The sequence below is a fragment of the Marmota marmota genome, unplaced genomic scaffold (assembly GCF_001458135.2).
Source record: "Marmota marmota marmota unplaced genomic scaffold, marMar, whole genome shotgun sequence".
NCBI classification, from domain to species: Eukaryota; Metazoa; Chordata; class Mammalia; order Rodentia; family Sciuridae; genus Marmota; species Marmota marmota.
Genome location: NW_025999897.1, coordinates 3,897,791 through 3,917,097, shown reverse-complemented (window position 1 = coordinate 3,917,097; position 19,307 = coordinate 3,897,791). Strand labels below are relative to the sequence as shown.

The 19,307-nt window shown below is 41.1% G+C and overlaps 1 protein-coding gene across 1 annotated transcript in view; it reads right to left on the bottom strand.

The window, feature by feature from the left end:
- Cep112 (centrosomal protein 112) overlaps positions 1-19,307 on the bottom strand; it is a 435,668-nt gene that overhangs the window by 30,503 nt on the left and 385,858 nt on the right. Inside the window, exon 24 of the mRNA XM_048798206.1 lies at positions 12,423-12,512. Within this exon, the coding sequence (XP_048654163.1) occupies positions 12,423-12,512 (90 nt within the window). The remainder of the gene's footprint in view (positions 1-12,422; positions 12,513-19,307) is intronic.

The following is a 19,307-nucleotide window of genomic DNA, read 5'->3' as shown; positions in this document are numbered from 1 at the left end:
AACCCAATCAATAAATGGGCTAAGGAAGTGTTTGGACACTTTACAGAAGAAACATAATTAATCAATATATGAAAAATGTTCAACATCACTAGCAATTAGAGAAAAGCAAATCAAAACTACACTGAGATTCCATCTTACTCTAGTCAGAATGGCAATTATCAAGAATACAAGCAATAATAACTGTTGGTGAGGGTGTGGAGAAAAAGGTACACTCATACATTGCTGGTGGGACTGCAAATTGGTGTAAGCACTATGGAAAGCAGTACGGAGATTCCTCAGAAAACTTGGAATGGAATCACCATTTGACCCAGCTATCCCACTCCTCAGTTTATACCCAAAGGACTTAAAATCAGCATACTACAGTGATGCATCCACAGCAATATTTATAGCAGCTCCATTCCCAATAGCTAAACTGTGGAACCAACCTAGGTGCTCTTCAACAGATGAATGGATAAAGAAATCATGGTATATATGCACAATGGAATATTACTCAGCCATTTCTGGTAAATAAATGTAACTGGAGAATATTGTGCTAAAAGAAATAAGTCAACTCCAAAGAATTAAAGGCTGAATGTTTTCTCTGATATGCAGGTGCTAATTTACAATAAGGGGGGGGGTTGGGAAGAATAGAGGTACTTTGGATTAGACAGGAGGGAGTGAAGGAAAGGGAGAGGTTATGGGGATAGGAAGGATAATAGAATGATAGGACATTATTGCTCTATGTGCATATATGATTACATGGCTGGCGTGATTCTACATCTTGTACAATCAGAACAATGAGAAGTTGTACATGTATGATGTGTCAAAATGCATTCTATGGTGGCACACACCTATAATCCCAGCAGCTTGGGAGGCTGAGGCAGGATGATAGTGAGTTCAAAGCCAGCCTCAGCAAAGGTGAGGCGCTAAGTAACTCAGTGAGAACTTGTCTCTAAATAAAATACAAAATTGGGCTGGGGATGTGGCGCAGTGATTGAATGCCCAGGAATTGAATTTTGGTACCAAACAAACAAACAAACAAAAAAAAACCCAAAACAAAAAAACCCAACATTCTGTTGTTATGTGTAACTAATTAGAACAAATTTAAAAAAAGAAAGAAAAAAGCACAATAATATGTAAAACACATAGAAATAATCTAACAGGAGATGTGGAAGATACATTCACAGAAGGTTTAAAATGTATCTGAAAAATTAAAGAATGCTCAAAGAAGGATATACCATATTCATGAACTGGAAGACTTATTAATAATTGAGAATTCAAGGCTGAAACATACATAGAAATGAAGAAGGCTATGGAGAACCTACTTCTAGAATGTAAACTTCACAAGGGCAAGGATTTTGTTGGGTTTGTTCATCAATGCATATCCAGGACACACAGCAGGTGCTCAGCGAATACTTAGCAAACCGAATGTTTAAAGTGTCACTTTCAAAAAGTTTACAAACAAGTGAAAGTAAGTCTACTAGAGCAGAGGCAGGAGGATAGGAGAGGGGAGTGAGGACAGGAGGGAAAAGTGGGGGGTCATGAACTGAAATTGAATTTCATTTTTGGATTAGACAGAAGGGAGTGAAGGGAGGGGAGAGGATAAGGAGATAGGAAGGATAATAGAAGATAAACCCGACTATTATGTAAGACCATAAAGCTCTAAAACAAAATAAAGTCTACAAAGAGTCCACTGTGGCTGTCCTTCAGTTACCATGACATGTTGCATTTACCATCTCATTTACCTTTCTGTGTTCAAGTCACACAGAACTCAAAATCATTCAGCCTAGTTTTCTGATTTTTTCCCTTATTCTTTCTGTAGAGACATTCATTCAAAACAACAACAACAAAACAAATCCCTTAAGCTGAAGGGTAGAACAGTTAAACTGTGTCTGTTTCCACCTGGGTGCCAGCCGCCCCTTGGGTCTTGGATGTTGCTTCTATGAGCCTCAGGACAAGCTCCAAGCCTGCAGGGGCCCATGCCTGTGTCCTTTCCACTGCACCTGGCTACTCACCTGCACTGGGAACATCCCCCTAGACAAGTCGGTCAGGGCCAACACCAATATGCGACAAATACCTTCCTTCCTTCTTAATATCCTGTCAGAGTGCTCTCTACGTCCATGTCACCTCACCCCTTCTGAATCAACCTGAGTGCCAAGGCATACACAAAGCCAAAAATGGTCTTTAAACTATCTATTTTCTTCAAGAGGATGGATAATCAAGTTTTCCATATCATGTCTCCACAGAGAGTTGAGTAATTATTAGGTTGCCTGATTCAAAATGGGCTCACCCTTAAAATTTTTAATACTGACAAGTGTGCTATGGTCTTCACTAGTTCTAATTATTTCATTTAATTCTCTAAGTCACCCTTTACATTTGAACACTTGTAATATATATATATATATATTTAAAGATTGTTTTGTTTTGTTTTGTTTAATATTTATTTATTTTTTTAGTTATCGGCGGACACAACATCTTTGTTTGTATGTGGTGCTGAGGATCGAACCCGGGCCGCACGCATGCCAGGCGAGCGCGCTACCGCTTGAGCCACATCCCCAGCCCCTGTAATATATTTTTTTTTTCCTTACTGGAACTATGCTTTCTAATTCTTTATATAAATCCATTACCTACATGGAAAATAGATTCAAATGTCCTGAATTGTTCACTGTATTTTCAGAAACACCTTATTTCTTTCTGTATATTTAATTACATTGATTTATGTTTCTGCCTCTAAAATACCTCTGCTCTGTTATGTGCTTGCCAGTAATCAATTTCAATGCTTCTACCTCCAAATGGCCTTTGCCACAGGAAAAGGAGATCTTTTCTGGCTGGACTTAGTAAAAAGAAACTGCAAGGAAGTGGCATCTTAGAATGCTTGATGTTTGCTTCTGAACGTGACAAGCACAGTAAATGGCCACAGAACGTTTTCTCTCTCTCCTCCCTGTGCTGCCTCACCCCACCTCTTTTGCCATCTCTGTTTCTCTCTTCTTTCACTTCCTCTTTCTTGCTGTTCACTCAATTCCATGAACTCAGTGTTTAGTAGTGCCAGAAAAATCAGCCTCGACAGGACACTCCTCAGGGATGTAGTCTCCTTTCATCTTCCTGAGAGACGCTGTTCCATTATCCAGGTTAATGCTTGATAATTCTTCTTGCTCATCCATTTTGAGAGATGGGATGGAATACAACTTGGTCTTAAGTTTTTGCTTCTACTTCTTTTTTTTTAAGAGCCTCCATATTTACTGGTTTGGAGGTAAACATTTGGATTAAATAATTTGGGGAATGAAAAATAATTTTTAACAGACTAATACAAGAGCCCAAACTATCTTTAGAAATTAAACCAAAAGAAATGAGGATATACCATCATAGGACTTCACAGCAGGAATAAAAGCTGCGTGTGACCCAGCCCGAGGCAGGCATAGCCTGGCTTTGAACCTTCCAGTTCTGGGTCAGAGCCCAGTGCAACCCTGGTGCTCTCCCCTGGTCTTCCTCGTTCCTTAGTGCTCAGTGCAACGTCGGAGAGCCACTTCAACAATGCAGAAAATGCTTTCTGGAAAAACAGCTGCCATGGTGTGGCGGCTGCTGTGCTGACACTTGGATTTGACCCGTCAGCAAAGCCCAGCAAGCACATCAGGGCCCCTCTCCCCACATCCCCCAGCACCGCAAACCAGTGACTTTAAAAACAAAGGAGTCGCAAGAGAGCCAGGGTGCAAGCACACACCGCCCAGAAGGTGCTTATAGTTTTTCTTAAAAATGGTAGCATGATCACCATGCAGGCTTTTTAGTGAGGCTTTTGGGGACAAGTATTTGACTTGCTCTGACACTAAAATCTATTAAAACAACTGATTTAAAAGAACATGATGATAAGATTGTATTTTAATAAAAATATATTGTCCCTGACATTGCAGTTCAAGTGTTTTTTTCAGAAAACAGGCAACTATTCAAACTCTCATTGAGAATAAGTTGTGGCCAAAATTAAATGTGGTTCTATCCCTCATAACAACTGAGTCTTATAACGATGCATCACACCAGCTGTCCGGGAACAAATGTATTTTGTTGGCATGGGAACAAAAGAATTAGTCTGAATTTTGTAAATAAACTGTGGTTATTAAAATTGCTTGAAACAAGCCAGAATAATAACCATTAAACATGAAAAGTCAATAAAAGTCTTTGAATTATATTTCTCTTGCAATTATTATTCCTGTTTTCATAATGTGCTTTGGGATAAAACATAGTTTTGTGTTGTGAGTACTTTTAAATAGATTTCACTACAGATGAGTTAGCTCCACAACAGCCAAACTGTGAAGTTTTAAAATCCATTATGGAAAATAGAAATTAAAGGCTTGGAAATCTGTAGAAGACCAATTCTTCTTTTTAACAATTGTCACGATTATTGCTTAACTGATTTTCTGTCTGCACAGCATCATCTTCTTTAAGGCCTCCTGTGACTCCATGGATTTGCTGGTTACCCTTGATGATGACTGAGGTGGTTTAAAGATAAGCAGTGCTAGTCAGTGGAAGCTTTAAATATATCGATTTTGGTTCTTCTAATATCCGTGTTGCTCCCCGATAGATCACTGGGCATTGTGGGTGGCAAGTCAACTCTTTGGGAATACAAATGATACTGATTGTTAATAGCGTAACAGGCAGCAGATCTAAGGTACTTTCGGAGATGTCTAGTGTTATCTGAAAGCTACTTATACAAAAGGGACAAAACGTATTTTTAATACCTAGGAACCTAGAAAGGAATCAGCAGAATGCTCAGTTATCGACAGAGAACGTACAGTACAGAGTGGCACTGTACAAAGACTAGCAGGAAATCTGCCCTGTTTTAGAAAGGTGGGCCACATGGCAGGGGCGGGCATCTCACTTTCTCTTAGTTCTCCCTGTTCTAAAACCCTTTGGAGCAATAATACCAAGGGAATAGCTGGGGGCCACACAGAAGCCCCAAGGAGCTGATTATGCTTCTGCCAGATGAAATGATCACCCCAGATGGAAATGATAAAAGAACGACTATCATATTTATTTTCACAAAAGCCTAGGCAAGAATATGCTCAAGGGAGTCGCTTGGAAAAGGTTTGGGAGACACAATACCCAGGGCCCGTAATCATTACCCAGGCTTGGTGGCTTTTGAACTCTTGGTCCTCGAACTTCCTGTAGCATGTGAGGCTGTTAACTTCCCCTTGTCCCCTGCTCCTCCCACCCATCTCCCTTCTCTCTTTTCTCTTTCTTCTTCTTCCCAACAATTTGCCGAGTGCAGCCTGGGCTGGAGACTGGCAAGATGCGGATCCACAGGCACACGGCCCCTCAGAGCACATCACCTACTAGGGACCTCTGATGGGAAAGCCCTCCATGGAGGGTAGCAGGAAGCACTAGGGAAGCCCAGTGACAAAGGGACAGAGGTGGGCAGGGCCATGCAAGGACAAGGCTGGGGACAGCAAAAGCTTCACAGAGCAATTCAACTTAACACGTGCTGGCAGATTCGTGAGGATGACACAGGCCTCACCCTAAGGAGCGCAGGGTCTAGTAGGGAACTGTCTTCTCTGGTTTTCACAGCAGTCACCGGCTTATCTTCCTCCACTCCTTTTAAATCCTCCTGGTCCCCTCCCTGCTTTCTCAGTCCCTTGAACGGGCCCTGCATGGGTTGGCTTGTGGCCTCTCCTCTCTCCCTCTGCTCTTCTTGTCAACATCACCACCCATTCTGGGTTTCTGCTGCAGCCCCAGAAAGACAACTCTCATGTCTTCACGTTTCCAGAGTTTTTTCTTGCATCTAGATTCAGATTTTCAACCATATGCCTCCAAATGAATGTCCTGGGAGCATCTCAGATGCAACATTCAAGAAATAATGGTACTGTTGTACATCATGGGCCAGCTTATCAAATCGAAAAATGCAGTATTGTGTTTGACATATTCTTTTCCTTTGCCCTCTAAGTCTGTGAATTTTCCTTTTTGTTTTGGTACCGGGGATTGAACCCAGAGGTGCTTCACCACTGAGCCACATCCCCAGCCTCCCTCTTTTCTTCCTTCCTTTCATTCCTTCCCCTCCCTCCCTCCCTCCCTCCCTTCCTTCCTTTCTTCCCTTCTTCCCTTCCCTCCTTCCTTCCTTCCTTCCTTCCCTTCTTCCCTTCCCTCCCTCCCTTCCTTCCTCTTTTTTTTCTTTTGTAGTTGTAAATGGATAGAATGTTTTTATTTATTTATTTTTATGTGGTGCTGAGGATCAAACCCAGTGCCTCACACATGCTAGGCAAGCACTCTGCCTCTGAGCCCTAGCCCCAGCCCGCCCAGCCCTTTTTAAAAAAAAAAAAAAAATTTTTTTTTTAGTTGTAGGTAGACCCAATACTTTATTATTTTGTTTATTTATTTGTATGTGATGCTGAGGATCGAACTCAGTGCCTCACACATGAGAGGTGAGCGCTCTACCACTGAGCCACAACCCTAGCCTCCTCCCTTTTTCTTTTTTCCTGAGACAGGGTCTCCTAAGTTACCTAGGTCCTTGCTAAGTTGCTGAGGCTGGCTTTGAACTTGCAATCCTCCTGCCTCAGCCTTCTGAACCACTGGGATTACAGGCATGAGCCACTGCACAGGGCGTGAATTCTCCTTTCAAGGGAGTCTTCACATCAACCCCTCTCTTTTTACTCCTTTTAACAACATCCAGTTCAAGCCTTCAATATTTCTCTTGTGACTGGTGAGGTCAATAACCTCTGGATGGGTTTCTTTTCAACTCTTGTTTATCTTATCTTCTGGCTGCTGCTTAATCTTTGTAAAGTCTAACCTCAACCATGCAGCACTCCCCAGAAAAGAGAGAAATCCTCAACTGCTGACAATGGCTTTCTGGCGAGCGATTGAACTCCTTGGCACTGCATCCAAGACTGGCCACCGATTGTCCTAACACATACCACAGCGCTTAGTAAAGAGCAGGCCTCAATAACAAAGCATTCTTTTAATGGACAAAATGAATGAAACTAACTTTTTGGTCTTGTTTTCCTCTTCACAGATATTATCCTCTGGCCAAGATATTACTCAATATTCCCTGAACACTTATGAGCAAGTTCTGCTTCATGTCTTTCCTCATTCTGTTCCCTAACTGGAATGTCCTTCCTCTTGTTAATGGTCAGCAAAGGCCTCTTTCTCTGCTATGAATAACTGTAATTATACACATTGCAGCTGCATGTTTTATAGTTTTTGAAGTATTTTTACACATATCTTGTTTTGCTGCTCCCAAGAGCCTATGGGAAGTTAGTATTGACAATATTTTACCGACTAGGAAACTGATACTCAGCAAGGCTAAGTGACTTACCCAAGATCATATGATTAGTAGTGACAAGGGTAGATTTTGAACCAGCAGTGCTTTCCCCACTGAATTAGACCAGTTCTTGAAGTCTCTTCTCCCTGTGTCTTGATGGGGGTGTGTGGACAACCTCTACCCTCACCTGCAAACCCTGAGCACATGACTACCACAGACTGCCTTTGGTCACTAGATTCTCTCCTAAATTTACCAATGTGTTTAGGACTTAAATAGAAAGTTGGCTGCTGCAAAGCTCTGGCTGAAATGAGGTGTGACTGGCCTTTAGCTATATATTTTAGAATAATTTATGGGTTACTTGTGCCTGTACAGTCTAGACCTTTAATGCTTGGACATAAGATTCAGAACTAAACCAGTTGGTTGCAAAAATTGCTGGCCACAAAATCAGAGTCCCACCAGAAGCAGCCCAAAGCAGCAGGAGGAGGTGGAGCTCAGGAGCTTTTAAGAGAACATGCTAGAAGTGTGGACCCCTTCCTGACCAGCCTTGGAAGAACCTGGTCCTGTGTACCATAGATTCTTGCACCAGGCCCACCAGCACCAAGCTGCCTGTGATGGTGGGGCCAAACCTTTTCCAGAGCTCAGGCAGGCGGAAGGTGGCACCAAGGACGGTTCTTTCCATATCTTATGACCCTGAGACTTTGAGCCATTTAGTAGAAAAAGAACTGACTTTGAAAATTCCACGTCTGGAGCCTATGTTTATGCCTGTCTCCTTAGCTCTGCTGGACTGAGAGCTCTTGAGGGTAGGACCTGGAGTTACTCATCTTTGTTTCTTCTCAATGCCCAGTACTGCCAGGCACAGAGTGCCTCTTGAAAGTCGAGAACGTTAAGTCAAACAAAGATCGACTCCTGTGAAATGCTCAGTATTGCAAGCTATTTATTAGGATGTTTCTAAATGATGTTTTTCACTAACTTGTTTAAAATAACCTTATGGGAAACAGAGTACTCAATGTAATGAAATGATAAAAAAAGTAAAATGTCAATAATGTTATTATTAGAGACCATGAGTCTTAATGAAACTTTGTATAAATGTACTGTCCTTAGCCAATGGCTATGGCAAATCAATATGATATACAATCAATATGAAAGTTATTCATATTTCCAAAATTTAAGAAAGTCAGTTTGAAGCAGGGTTTATTATATGTATATTAATTTCCATTTTCTATCAGTTTAATCTGACACTGTTCAGTGCCTTTATAATAAACACATGCTTTGCACAGTGTTAAGAAACCAAGTAAAGATCATGCCTCCTTCTCTTTTCTATAATGGATCAGACCAAATTTTCTAGGCTCCTTGTGAATAGTGAAACATTGTTTGCTTTCAAAGTGAATGCTAGTTTTGCCCATGACAGTCTGACCTACCCTGAACCTGAGAGGTAAATGGCACCCACTCATTTTACACAGTGTTTAACGTGATGGAAAAAAAACACCTGGGAGGACACTGAGCATGTTCGGTCCTACCCTGGGTTTGCTGCACTGTGCTGTGCAGTAGGGAAGTCACTTCCTTTCCTGATGGCTCCGTTTCCTCCACAATCAGGAAGTCTGATTAGATCTTTGCTGAAATTATGGGATTCCTGCTCAGAGCTTATCTGGAATTAGAAATTATTTACCCCTGGTATGGATAAAAATAATGGTGACTTTAATTACTTTACTATTTATAGATTAAAGGAAACATCATGCTTTTGTAAGGCTAACTTAGAACATTAGTATTTTCTAACTCCATTCCTCTTGGATCTGTATCAGGTTCACCCACTGGTGAACAGGCCTGCTCTGTGGACTCTGACCTTCCGTATGAGGAGACAGAGGAGAGCTGGAGGCACCAAGGCCAGTGGTGGGCAGCAAGGATGCCACCCATCAAGACCTGATGAGAAGCAGTCTTTTGTTTTTAATTAAAAACATAACTTTTAAAATGCTTCATTCATTTTTTGTTTTTGTAGAATCAAAACACAGGAATTTTTCTTAAATGAAAACCAGAAACAGTTCAAACTTTTTTTTTTTTTAAAGCGGGCAAGTTAAAAAAAGCAGCCTAGGAAATTGTCCTTTGTAATTCTGCCAGTTTCAATTTTGAGTCTTTATGCAACTAGTATCAGGATAATAATATTTGGTTGAAAAGAAAAAGATGAAAGTATTAAGTGCTGCTCTGCACCCTTTTCAGTGGTCTGATTGATTAATGGGAGGCTGGCTACTGTGACTGCAGTTGCTTTGATGGATGACAAAAAAAGAAAGAAAAAGGAAAAGAAAGTCATAATAGAACATCAATACTTTAAATATCCTAAGTAACTTCATATATAAGTAGACCCTAAAAAGTGTCCATGACAATAGCTCTAATTATTTTTCACTGCTGCTATTAGTGTCACAAATTGAAAGGGGAACATGGATCAAATTTAGGCAAAATATTAAATTCACTATAGGTAAATAGTATTTATTAGATGCCTATTATTTGCTGCTTAGTTTTGTTGAAACAACTGGCATTTCTTTTCTAGCTACACCCTAGGACCTTGTGCAAAGAACCCAACATCTCATAGTTGCAAAGATTATGAAATATTCAGCTTTACCCATGGGTATTTCCTGACATTTCTTTGGTAAACTATGGTCTTCTAGAAGATATCAGGAATTAGTGTAAGAAATATTCTAAAAAGCTATTGTCACTACAAAGATGAAAGCAACTTTGATGATCAAAAAGAAGTCAATAAAAAAAGACTGAAAGTAGTTCCTGAATCCTTCCCTATTGTTCATTTGGGATTTCTTAATTTCCCTGCTCTCAATATATTATGGAATTTTCTGTGTGAAGTTTTGCCATGAATTAAAGTGATGTTAACAAAGTTTTACCTTAAGTCATATTTTACGGCTGACGGAGAAGCCCCCGTCCTCCAGGGAGCACCCTCTCCTGCTTTGAAGAAGCTGGTCTTTTCTCCTTGTAGTCACAAGTGTCCTTCACAGAGAACGGTGCTCAGCTGACCTCAAGTGACCATTAGACCCAGGCTGCTTTGACCTGACACCACCGCACTCCCATCTGAGGGGGAGGCTTTATCGGCAGCCGGTCTGCTAGGCGTCCCTTTCCTTTGCCCTTGCTTCTCTTTGTCCGTGGAAGGTCAATGGCATTTGCTACTACTGCAGGCATTTAGAACAATGTCTGTTTTCCTGACAACTTTAATAAACTCACTTTCACTATCACTGCCACCCATTTTTGTTTTGTTACTATTATAGTTTCAAAATTGTCATGAAAGGAGCAAAGATTTGAAATTCAGATAAACTTGGGTCTGAAAATCTTCAGTATTTCTTCCTAGCTGTGTGGTCTTGGGTGAGTTAAGCAACTACTCTGGGTTTTAGTATGTCATCTATAAAATACTGTGAGCATTCAATGAGCTAATGTGTGATGTTTCTTTTATAGTGTCTGTCATCTTACAGGCATTTGATAAAGTATAATGTTTTATCCCAGTATTTTCATTTTGTCTTCCTACTGACTTGTATGACATAAATACTACATTATACATATATGTATATATGCCTATATGTATTCAAGCAAATCACACACACATTTATATTACACAGGGTGTACATTAGAGAGTAGGAAGTCAAGTCAATTAAGTTTTTTTTTTAAAATTTTTTGGAAGTTGTAGATGGACAGAATGCCTTTATTTTTTTTTATTTTTATGTGGTGCTGAGGATCGAACCCAGTGCCTTATGCATGCTAGGCAAATGCTCTGCTGCTCAGCCCCAGCCCCAGCCCCTCAACTAAGTTTTTTTTTTTTAAAGCCTCACATCTTTACACAAGAATTCACTCACAATGTATCATACAATTAAAGTAAATCATAATACTATAAAACTTTTAGGAAAAAGGAGAAAGTCTGGACCATAGGACTTTGACCAAAGTTCTTTGACTTGATACCAAGAAGTGAACCATACCAGGAAAATCTGATAAATTCCACCAAAATCAAAAATTTTTGGTCTATGAGCCTGTTTAAAAAATGAAAAGACAAAGTTTGGAGCAGGAGGAAATATTTGCAAACTGAATCATTTAGTAAGTATTAATATTCAGCATCTCTCAGGTGATTAATTCTGCCATTTGGTACCATCCTCTATCATGGGATCCTATTTGTAAACATCTCTTACCTTTTCCCCCAGATCAAAATGACCTAACTTAATATTCTTATATGAATTTTACCATATAACAACCAAAATATAGACGTTTGGCAGTATCTATGGAAAATTCCGTACATAATGGCTCAGCGGCACTTTGAAGCAGGTTAGCAATGCTACACTCAAAGGCCAAGGACAACAAATTTATAAAAGGTCTCATCAAGATTCATAGTCTCTATTGATACATTGCGAGCTTTTTACTTTAAATTGTCAAAATTAGCACTTAATATAATCCATTATATCCAGGAGAGTTGGGTGAAAATAATCATGTCAGTCGAAAATAAAATAAGTCATTAGCTACTGTCATGGCTAGATTATTCTCGTTTATGCTTTATAAACAGAATGGGAAGAAAGAGGGGAAATCTTAAATTCAAAAGAAAACATATTTATGCTTCTAAGTAAAATAATATCCATTTATTTAAAAAACAATGACACTGTAGACACCATTGGCTGTATAACTACATCCATTTCCCCTCTTCTTTTTTTCTGGTTTTCCTTTCTTGCCTAATTCCATCACCAGCAGGTGGATCCTGATTGGTCTAGGCTAAGTTTGGTCCTTTTGGTCCTCCTGCAAAGGATTGGGCATGCCAGGCTGAGCATGTGACCTGCTCTGGCCAATGAGATATGAAGTGAGGTGAGAGACCAGGTGCTAGGAAAGATTTCCTTACTTTTCAGGAGGAGACCCCAGAAATTATCTATTCCTTTCTGCCTCTGGATAGTACAGATCTGGGAAACATGCCGGGGACTCCTGGGCTATCTTGGAATCACTTTAACAGTGAAACCAGCACAGGAGGTAGAGCCGTGAAAATGCCAGAGACGCAGAGTCAGAGCCTGCCCTCCCTCGGGACTTCTTGTTCTGCAAAGTCTTCCATTCCTATGATGTCGGTGCCGACCACAGAGGTGTTCTGTTACTTGTAAAGAACCCTGACTGGCATGGGGGATACAGGAGCCCCTTGACCCAGAGAAAGTAGACAAACAAACAAGCCGAAGGGGGAAGGAGGGCATACCTGTTCTTGTGACTCGAGTTCTCTGTGCTGTAACTTTTTCTCTGCACATCGCACCTGATTAGAGCGGTTTTCTAGTTCCTCTTGTAAAACCTGAAATGGTGTAAAACAAACACAGCAATGTTAAAAATTAGCTAACTTGGAAAAAATAGTCTTGCCAGATGAACTGGCATTAAAAAAGCCCTAGATCTCTAGTTTATTACTGTTGTTCCATACAGTTCAGACACACAAAATAAGGCTATTGTGTGTTAAGCCCAGATGCGTTCTGTGTTAAGAATACCTAGTACAAAAAATTCCAAACTTAGGAAACAAATTAGCAGATGTCAATTCACATTATAAAAATGTCTCATATTCTCAGCATAGAACCACAACCATGTAATAAAGCATCAAGCTATTTCTAATTAAAATAGCCCTCCCAGGGGCTGGGGATGTGGTTCAGTAACAAAACACTTGTCTAGCATGTGTGAGACCCTGAGTTTGATCTCCAGTACTGCTCAAAATAATAAAATAAAATAGCCCTTCCAGTACACCTGCAAGTATACTTATACTCTGAAAGGTATTGAAATAGAGAGGAATCATAATACCTAATCAACATAGCATTTCTCAAAATTATCAAATGGTTAAATTATTGTAAACTTAAAGGAATTTCTTTATGAAGTTAGAGAGAATAGTGTGGCATTTGAAGAAAGTACAATGACTGGACAAGTATGAACTCTCAGTTGTCAATTCAGGTTAATATAGGGAACTTAGAAGTCACAAAAATCAATAATTATCCTTGTATCAATTGCCATTTTAAGTAAAAAGATAACTAGAAAAGAAACAGGATCCATTCGAATAGTCCCAAGTAATAATAGAAATAACCATGGAGAGTTCCAGTGAGCAGCATAGAGGATGACAACACAAAGATGTCGAGTAAATCCTCAAAGTAAAATTCACATAGTCAATATTACTGAGTCCCTGCTTTATGTCGACATTGCAATAGGTGCTACAGATGTAGCTCTGAAACAGACCCAAAAAAATCACCCCGTCCATAATGCTTACATCATAACACGGCAGGTTAACATGCAAACAGTAAGTATAATTCAGTTGGTGATAAGTGCAGAGGGAGACCAAAGCAGAGAAAGGGGATATCCCAGCGTCAGGTGGGGAAGGGGTGCTGCAGTTTTAAACAGATGGCCCAAGAAGGTGCAACTGAGCACAGTCCTGAAGGAGGACAGAGGACAAGCCACACAGGTGTCTACAGGACAGCCTTCCAGGAAGCAGAAAGCAGAATCAGCTGCATCAAGACCTTGAGGAAGCCACAGAAGCCAGTGAGAAGATGGAGCGATAAGATCAGGGACATGACAGGGCTCAAGTCACCCAGTCACATGGTATGTCATAGGTCAGTTAAGGACTTTGGGTTTTGCTCAGAGGCACATGGGAAGCTCCTGCAGGGCTGTGGGGAGGCGTTGCTTTGGTAGACTAGAAAGGGAGGAGGCAGAGCAAGGAGGCAGGTCAGAGGCCACTGCAATCCACTGGGAAAGGGAATTAGATGGAGGGTGTGGGGAGCAGTTGGTGAGGGAAGAGTTGGATTCAAGATATATTTTGAGGATAGAAATGGTAGCCCCAAGGAAGTAGATGCAGAGCATAAGAAAAAAGAGGGCCCCAAGGAATTGGCCTGAGTAGTTAGAAGAGTGCAGTTAGCACTTACAGAGATGGGGCAGGTGGGAGAAGCACTGCGGCTCAGCCTGGTGTGTATGTCTGAAAGGCCTATTACGCATGCAAGTGAGACCCTGGGTGGAAAAGCCCAAAGTTCAGACAGAATGTCAGGGTGTCCATGAAAAGCCCCTTCAACGCAAGGCCAGTCTCCTCTATGTATACATACATAGACAGTGGGGCTTCTCCATCATGGCGTTCCAGAGCCCTCTGAGCATTTGATGGAAGCTATGTGGCCGGTTCCCCAAAATGGAGGAAAATATATGCTTATCATTTTTTCTCTGATTTTTAGGGAGTACACAGATTGCCTGAAGCCCATGCATGGAGAGACCTCAGGCTAAGAAGTTCTAATTTAAAAATTGAGACGGTTTGAGAATGAGCTCAAGTGTTTTAGGGTCTCTTTGATATAAAACTTGATTACAAATCTACAGTTTGACTAAGTCTAAAAATGAGCTTGGAAATCTCTTAAACTCCTTAATTGTCTCTAATTCCGTTACTATGGTCTGTTTCCAAAAGGCTGAATACAATTGTCCCTGTGCTTGTTGTTCAAGCAGCATTCTTTTACTTTTGATAGCCACCAGTAAATAGATTTTAGCTTCTTTTCTGGCATAATTAGGAGAGTAATGATTACTGCACTGGGAAGAATATTCATACATCTGCTTCTCTGCCCCTGCTCCTTCCTGCTCTCTAATCCGTCCTCACACTGCTGACAGAGTGATCTTCTTAAACCTAAACCTGATCATGTTATTCCCCACTGAAATGCCGAAGCCACTCTCCAGCACCACCGATTGCACACCACTAAGGACCTGGCTGAAGCCTCAGTGTGCCAGCGTGTGACACGATGCTCTTGTCACTCTCAGTAACAACAGGAGATGGGTGGGTTTTACTTTTACCCTCCCTCTGACCCTGTCGTGCAGGTATTATTTCAGCTGCATGAGAGAGGAGCCCACTGAGGCTCAGCGTGGTTATGCAGCTTGCTCCAATCCAGATGTGGCCAGGAGGAAGGCACTGAACTGGGATTTCAACCTTCCTCTGACTTCAAATTCAACATGTCTGGGCGCCTTCCTGCTGTCCCGATCTCATTCTGTACCTCTTTTTTCTTTGTCCAGAAGCCCTGTCCCACCTACTATGTTCAATGGCCTCATCCCTCTGACCTATGCCAGAGCCAAGCGAGGACTCCTGTGGACTCTTAACTACCTGGTGTTGAGAATTACTTCATGTCTGTGTGCGGCTGGCTCTCTCAGGGCTCTCTCCTCACCATCTCTGCCAGGCCTGGTGCCACATCCATGTGATGCCTGGCATACATGTGACTCAATTCCTGCTTGTGGAGGGACTCTTTAATAATTGAACTCTACTCCCTGAGGACATGTCCTTCAGTCATCAGAGTTTCCAGCTGTCCTTAATTCGGTACATGTAACTGAAGGTTATGATGTGTCTTGAAATATAGAATATACAAACACAAGTTCCGTTAACCTGTATACAGACACACATGATAATTACTATTTGTAATAATGTTATCTGGTTTCTTCTAAAATAAAAAAATACTTTTTAAAGAAACTTTGTTTTTTAAATTTCACACACAAAAAGTAAAGGATCCGCGCCTCTCCCTTCCCTACCCCGAGCTGTCTCTCTTCTTTTTCACTGCAGTCCCCTAAGAGTGCCTGCGTTCAGTGTCTGCTCCCATTTTCTCAGCCCCCCATCATACCTGCCTCTATTGAGCCTGACCTCACTGTCACCTCCCAAGTGCCAAAGACAGCAGCTATTTCTCCCTCATTCTATAGCAGTATTTGGTCTCTTCACATCCAATTGTGTTTTTCCCTTGAATTTTGAAGAATTAATTCTGTCCAGCCAAGTCACAGGACTAAAAAATCAGGCTGCTGCAAAAGAGAGGGCAAATATAAAGAGGCCTTAAGCAAGGGCAGCGTGGACAGACAAGTGGACAGAGGCAGTAGAATCTTTACCCGGGGATCAGCGGAAAGAGGGACTCTTTCTTTACCATGAGGCTTAATCCTAAAAGACCAGAGGGAAGTGAGAATATAGAGCACATCAGAAACGGTGGGGCAGCACCGTGTTTGTTAGGGTTAAGGCACTGCAGGACTTCAAGGAGGACCACCTGCTGTGGTCTGGATATTTATATCCCCAGGATCTATATGTTGAAATCCAAGGTAGTTGGCCTTAGGAGGTGAGCCCTTTGGGAGGCAGAGCCCTCATGAATGGGACTAGTGCCCTTAGAAAACAGGCCCAGGAGAGGTCCCTGGCCTCTTCCACCATGTGGGGACAGAGCAAAAACAGCCACCTGTGAACCAGGAATCCAGCCCTCATCAGATGCCAAATCTGCCACTGACCCACCTTGGAAGTCCAAGTATCCAGAACTGTAAGAAATAAATGTGTGTTGCTTCTAGTTCACAGTCTGTGGGGTTCTGCTGAGCAGCCTGAAGTGCCCTGAGGACCTGTCCAGCTGTGGCACGGCAAAGGTCTGAACAGGGCAGAGGGCTCTCACAGGTGCATGTGGGATGCTTCCTTAAGAAATAAGCAAAATGAGAAGAGGGCCTGAAACCTGCCCTTTGGGGGGCACCCACACTTAACACCGGGCAGGGGAGGAGAAGGTGCTGTGAAGGGAGCTGCTGGGAATCGAGATGGGTGGGAGGTGACTGAGAAGTTAGTATGAGCAAAATCTAGCTGAAAGAAAATTTCAAAGAGGACAGGGTAACAACATCAGACCTGAGCCCTTCTCCACACTCTGTGTGTGTATATTTTTAAAATCACGTTTGTGAGGCAGGCGCTCTACCACTGAGCTACAGCCCCAGCCCAACACTCCGTACATTAAGAGACTATTGGGTTTACCATATTTTATCAGTATTATCAAAATAGGATTCAAATTACACTTGTTTTTCACTTAAAATTTGCTTATAGTTAAAAATATAAAATATTATCCATTCAAGGTTAATCAGAGAAATTAGTTATGTTTAGAAATTACTTTTATTATCTATTAGAAAGTCAGCTTAAAAAACTGAAAAGTAACCAAATAATATTCCATTTTCAAAATAGGTAAAGTGTACTACATGAAAGGAAAATGATAGCTTATATCAGCCACTGTTTCTGGTTTTATATTCTAAAAAAATTACTATTAAGACATACTATAAAATTTATTATTAAAATTGCTATTAGTTCCAACCTCAGAAATTGACATAAGGACTGTGTGAAAATAACCATGATTTTTCAGTAAACAAAACTGGAGAGAACTTTCTTTTAAGTGTGTCTTCTTTATTTTAAAAACCTCCAAATTTGACATTTTACACACACACACACACACACACACAACTTTTAGGTTATCCCTGAGAAAGGCACAATATAACTGAGTGAAATGTTCATTCTTAGGTCAAAAATATAAAACAAAACCCAACTAGGAGAGTTAAACTGTTGATTCTGCAAAATTATTCCTCATCTCGTAGCTCTGCTGTGTTAAGTGGCATCATGACTGAAAAGATAACTCCTTCCTCCCAATTAAACCAGCCTGTAAATACCATCTAAGTCAACTTGCTGGAGAGCTTCATGGTTCTTGACTTTGAGTACTATGTATTGGTGGGAACAAAGAATGACACTTTTCAGAAGAAAAATATAAATGACTACATAAGCTTTACAAGAACAATGAGAGTAGACCACACTCTTTAAAGGGGAGGAGGTTACAGGATAATTTGATTCATTTAAAATAGGAAAATAATTATAGAAAACTAAAGTGTGAAGGATTTTACATGCTAATGGGCTCTTTAGGGTGAGGAAAATAAGTTGGTCGCTAATGTGCCTCTTGAATGGCACCTGTGACAGTCCTAGAACCTTTCTGTTGGCTTCAAAGAACAAAAAAGAGTGTAATAGTCAAGGCCATTTTCTAAAATCTGTAAACATAACTCAAAGCAAGCCACTCCCTAACTCATAAAACCACAGCGGTAAGACATTTTGTGTAGTTTTATCACAACCCAAGTTTTCTCCTGTATTTCTTTGCTATTTAAATGAACATAAAGTGATGGCAGATACATGCCTTTTAATGATGAATAAATGAAACAAAAGTTCATTTTAATTATAAATTAGTTAAAAAGTCATTTACTAAAGGGAAACTTCATTGGCAGAAGTACTATTTCAATGATAAAAAAGACAATGGCGGGCTGGGGTTGCGGCTCAGTGGTAGAGCGCTTACTTGCCCTGGGTTCTCTCCTCAGCACCACATAAAAATAAATAAAATAAAGGGGAAAAAGGGCCATATCTAACTTAAAAAAATAAAAAATAAAAAGACAATGGCAATGTTCTCAGGGTCCAACAAGGCGTTTGACAGGGGGCTTTGAGACTTGGCTTCCAGTAGGACCAGAAGCCTTTCTAGAGTCCTGACCTCGCCCCTGGCGGCCCTCTGCATCACCTGAGAGCTGACTTTGCTGCCCCCTTCCCAGAGGGCTGTCTAAGCAAGTAAAGTGTCTTCTGCTCATAGCTCAGAATATCGTGCTGCAGGTTCTCATCAGAGAATACAGTTTCAAGCTCTTTTCCATCCTTATCAAAATCTCAGTTATGTGGAATTGGGAAAAATCCACCTACAAGTCAGTCAGTCATTAGCAGTCAGTCACCTTCTCCTGGATCAGCTGTTCTGGTTCCACAGCAGAACTCTTACATACTGTATGTCACGCTTCTCGCCTTTTAAAGAGCTTTCCAATTACCTCCAACTGACTTGAAATTTAGGGTGTTTGACACATCTGCCTTATTCTGTGTTGCTAACTCTTGGCAAAATGCTTGCTCCTGGCCTTTCCACAGTTTTCATGAGGCCTGTGGGCACACTTTTCTGGGCCCAGTCTACAAAAGGGGCAGAGGTAAGTGGATCCTCTCCTTGATTCGCTCATGTAGATTTGTCCACTTGTCTGGGAAGGGGACTTGGAATGTTAAGAATATTCTATTATTTAACCATATGAAGTTAAACCATATGAAGCAAAAAGAATGTGGATTAAAGCTCTGCCCTACAGAAATATAAAACGGGGTTGGCCAAGTCATGGATTTTGAGGCTCTGGCTAGTCGGTGGCTATGTAGCAGGGGAGTCTTGGAGCCTCACTGGGTGAGCTGCAGGGGGCCTTATCAGCTACAAGAGCCAGGAGCTGAGCAATTGAACAAAAGCAGAGTAGAATGAAGATGCTGCCAAAATGGAGTCCCCCTGGCTAG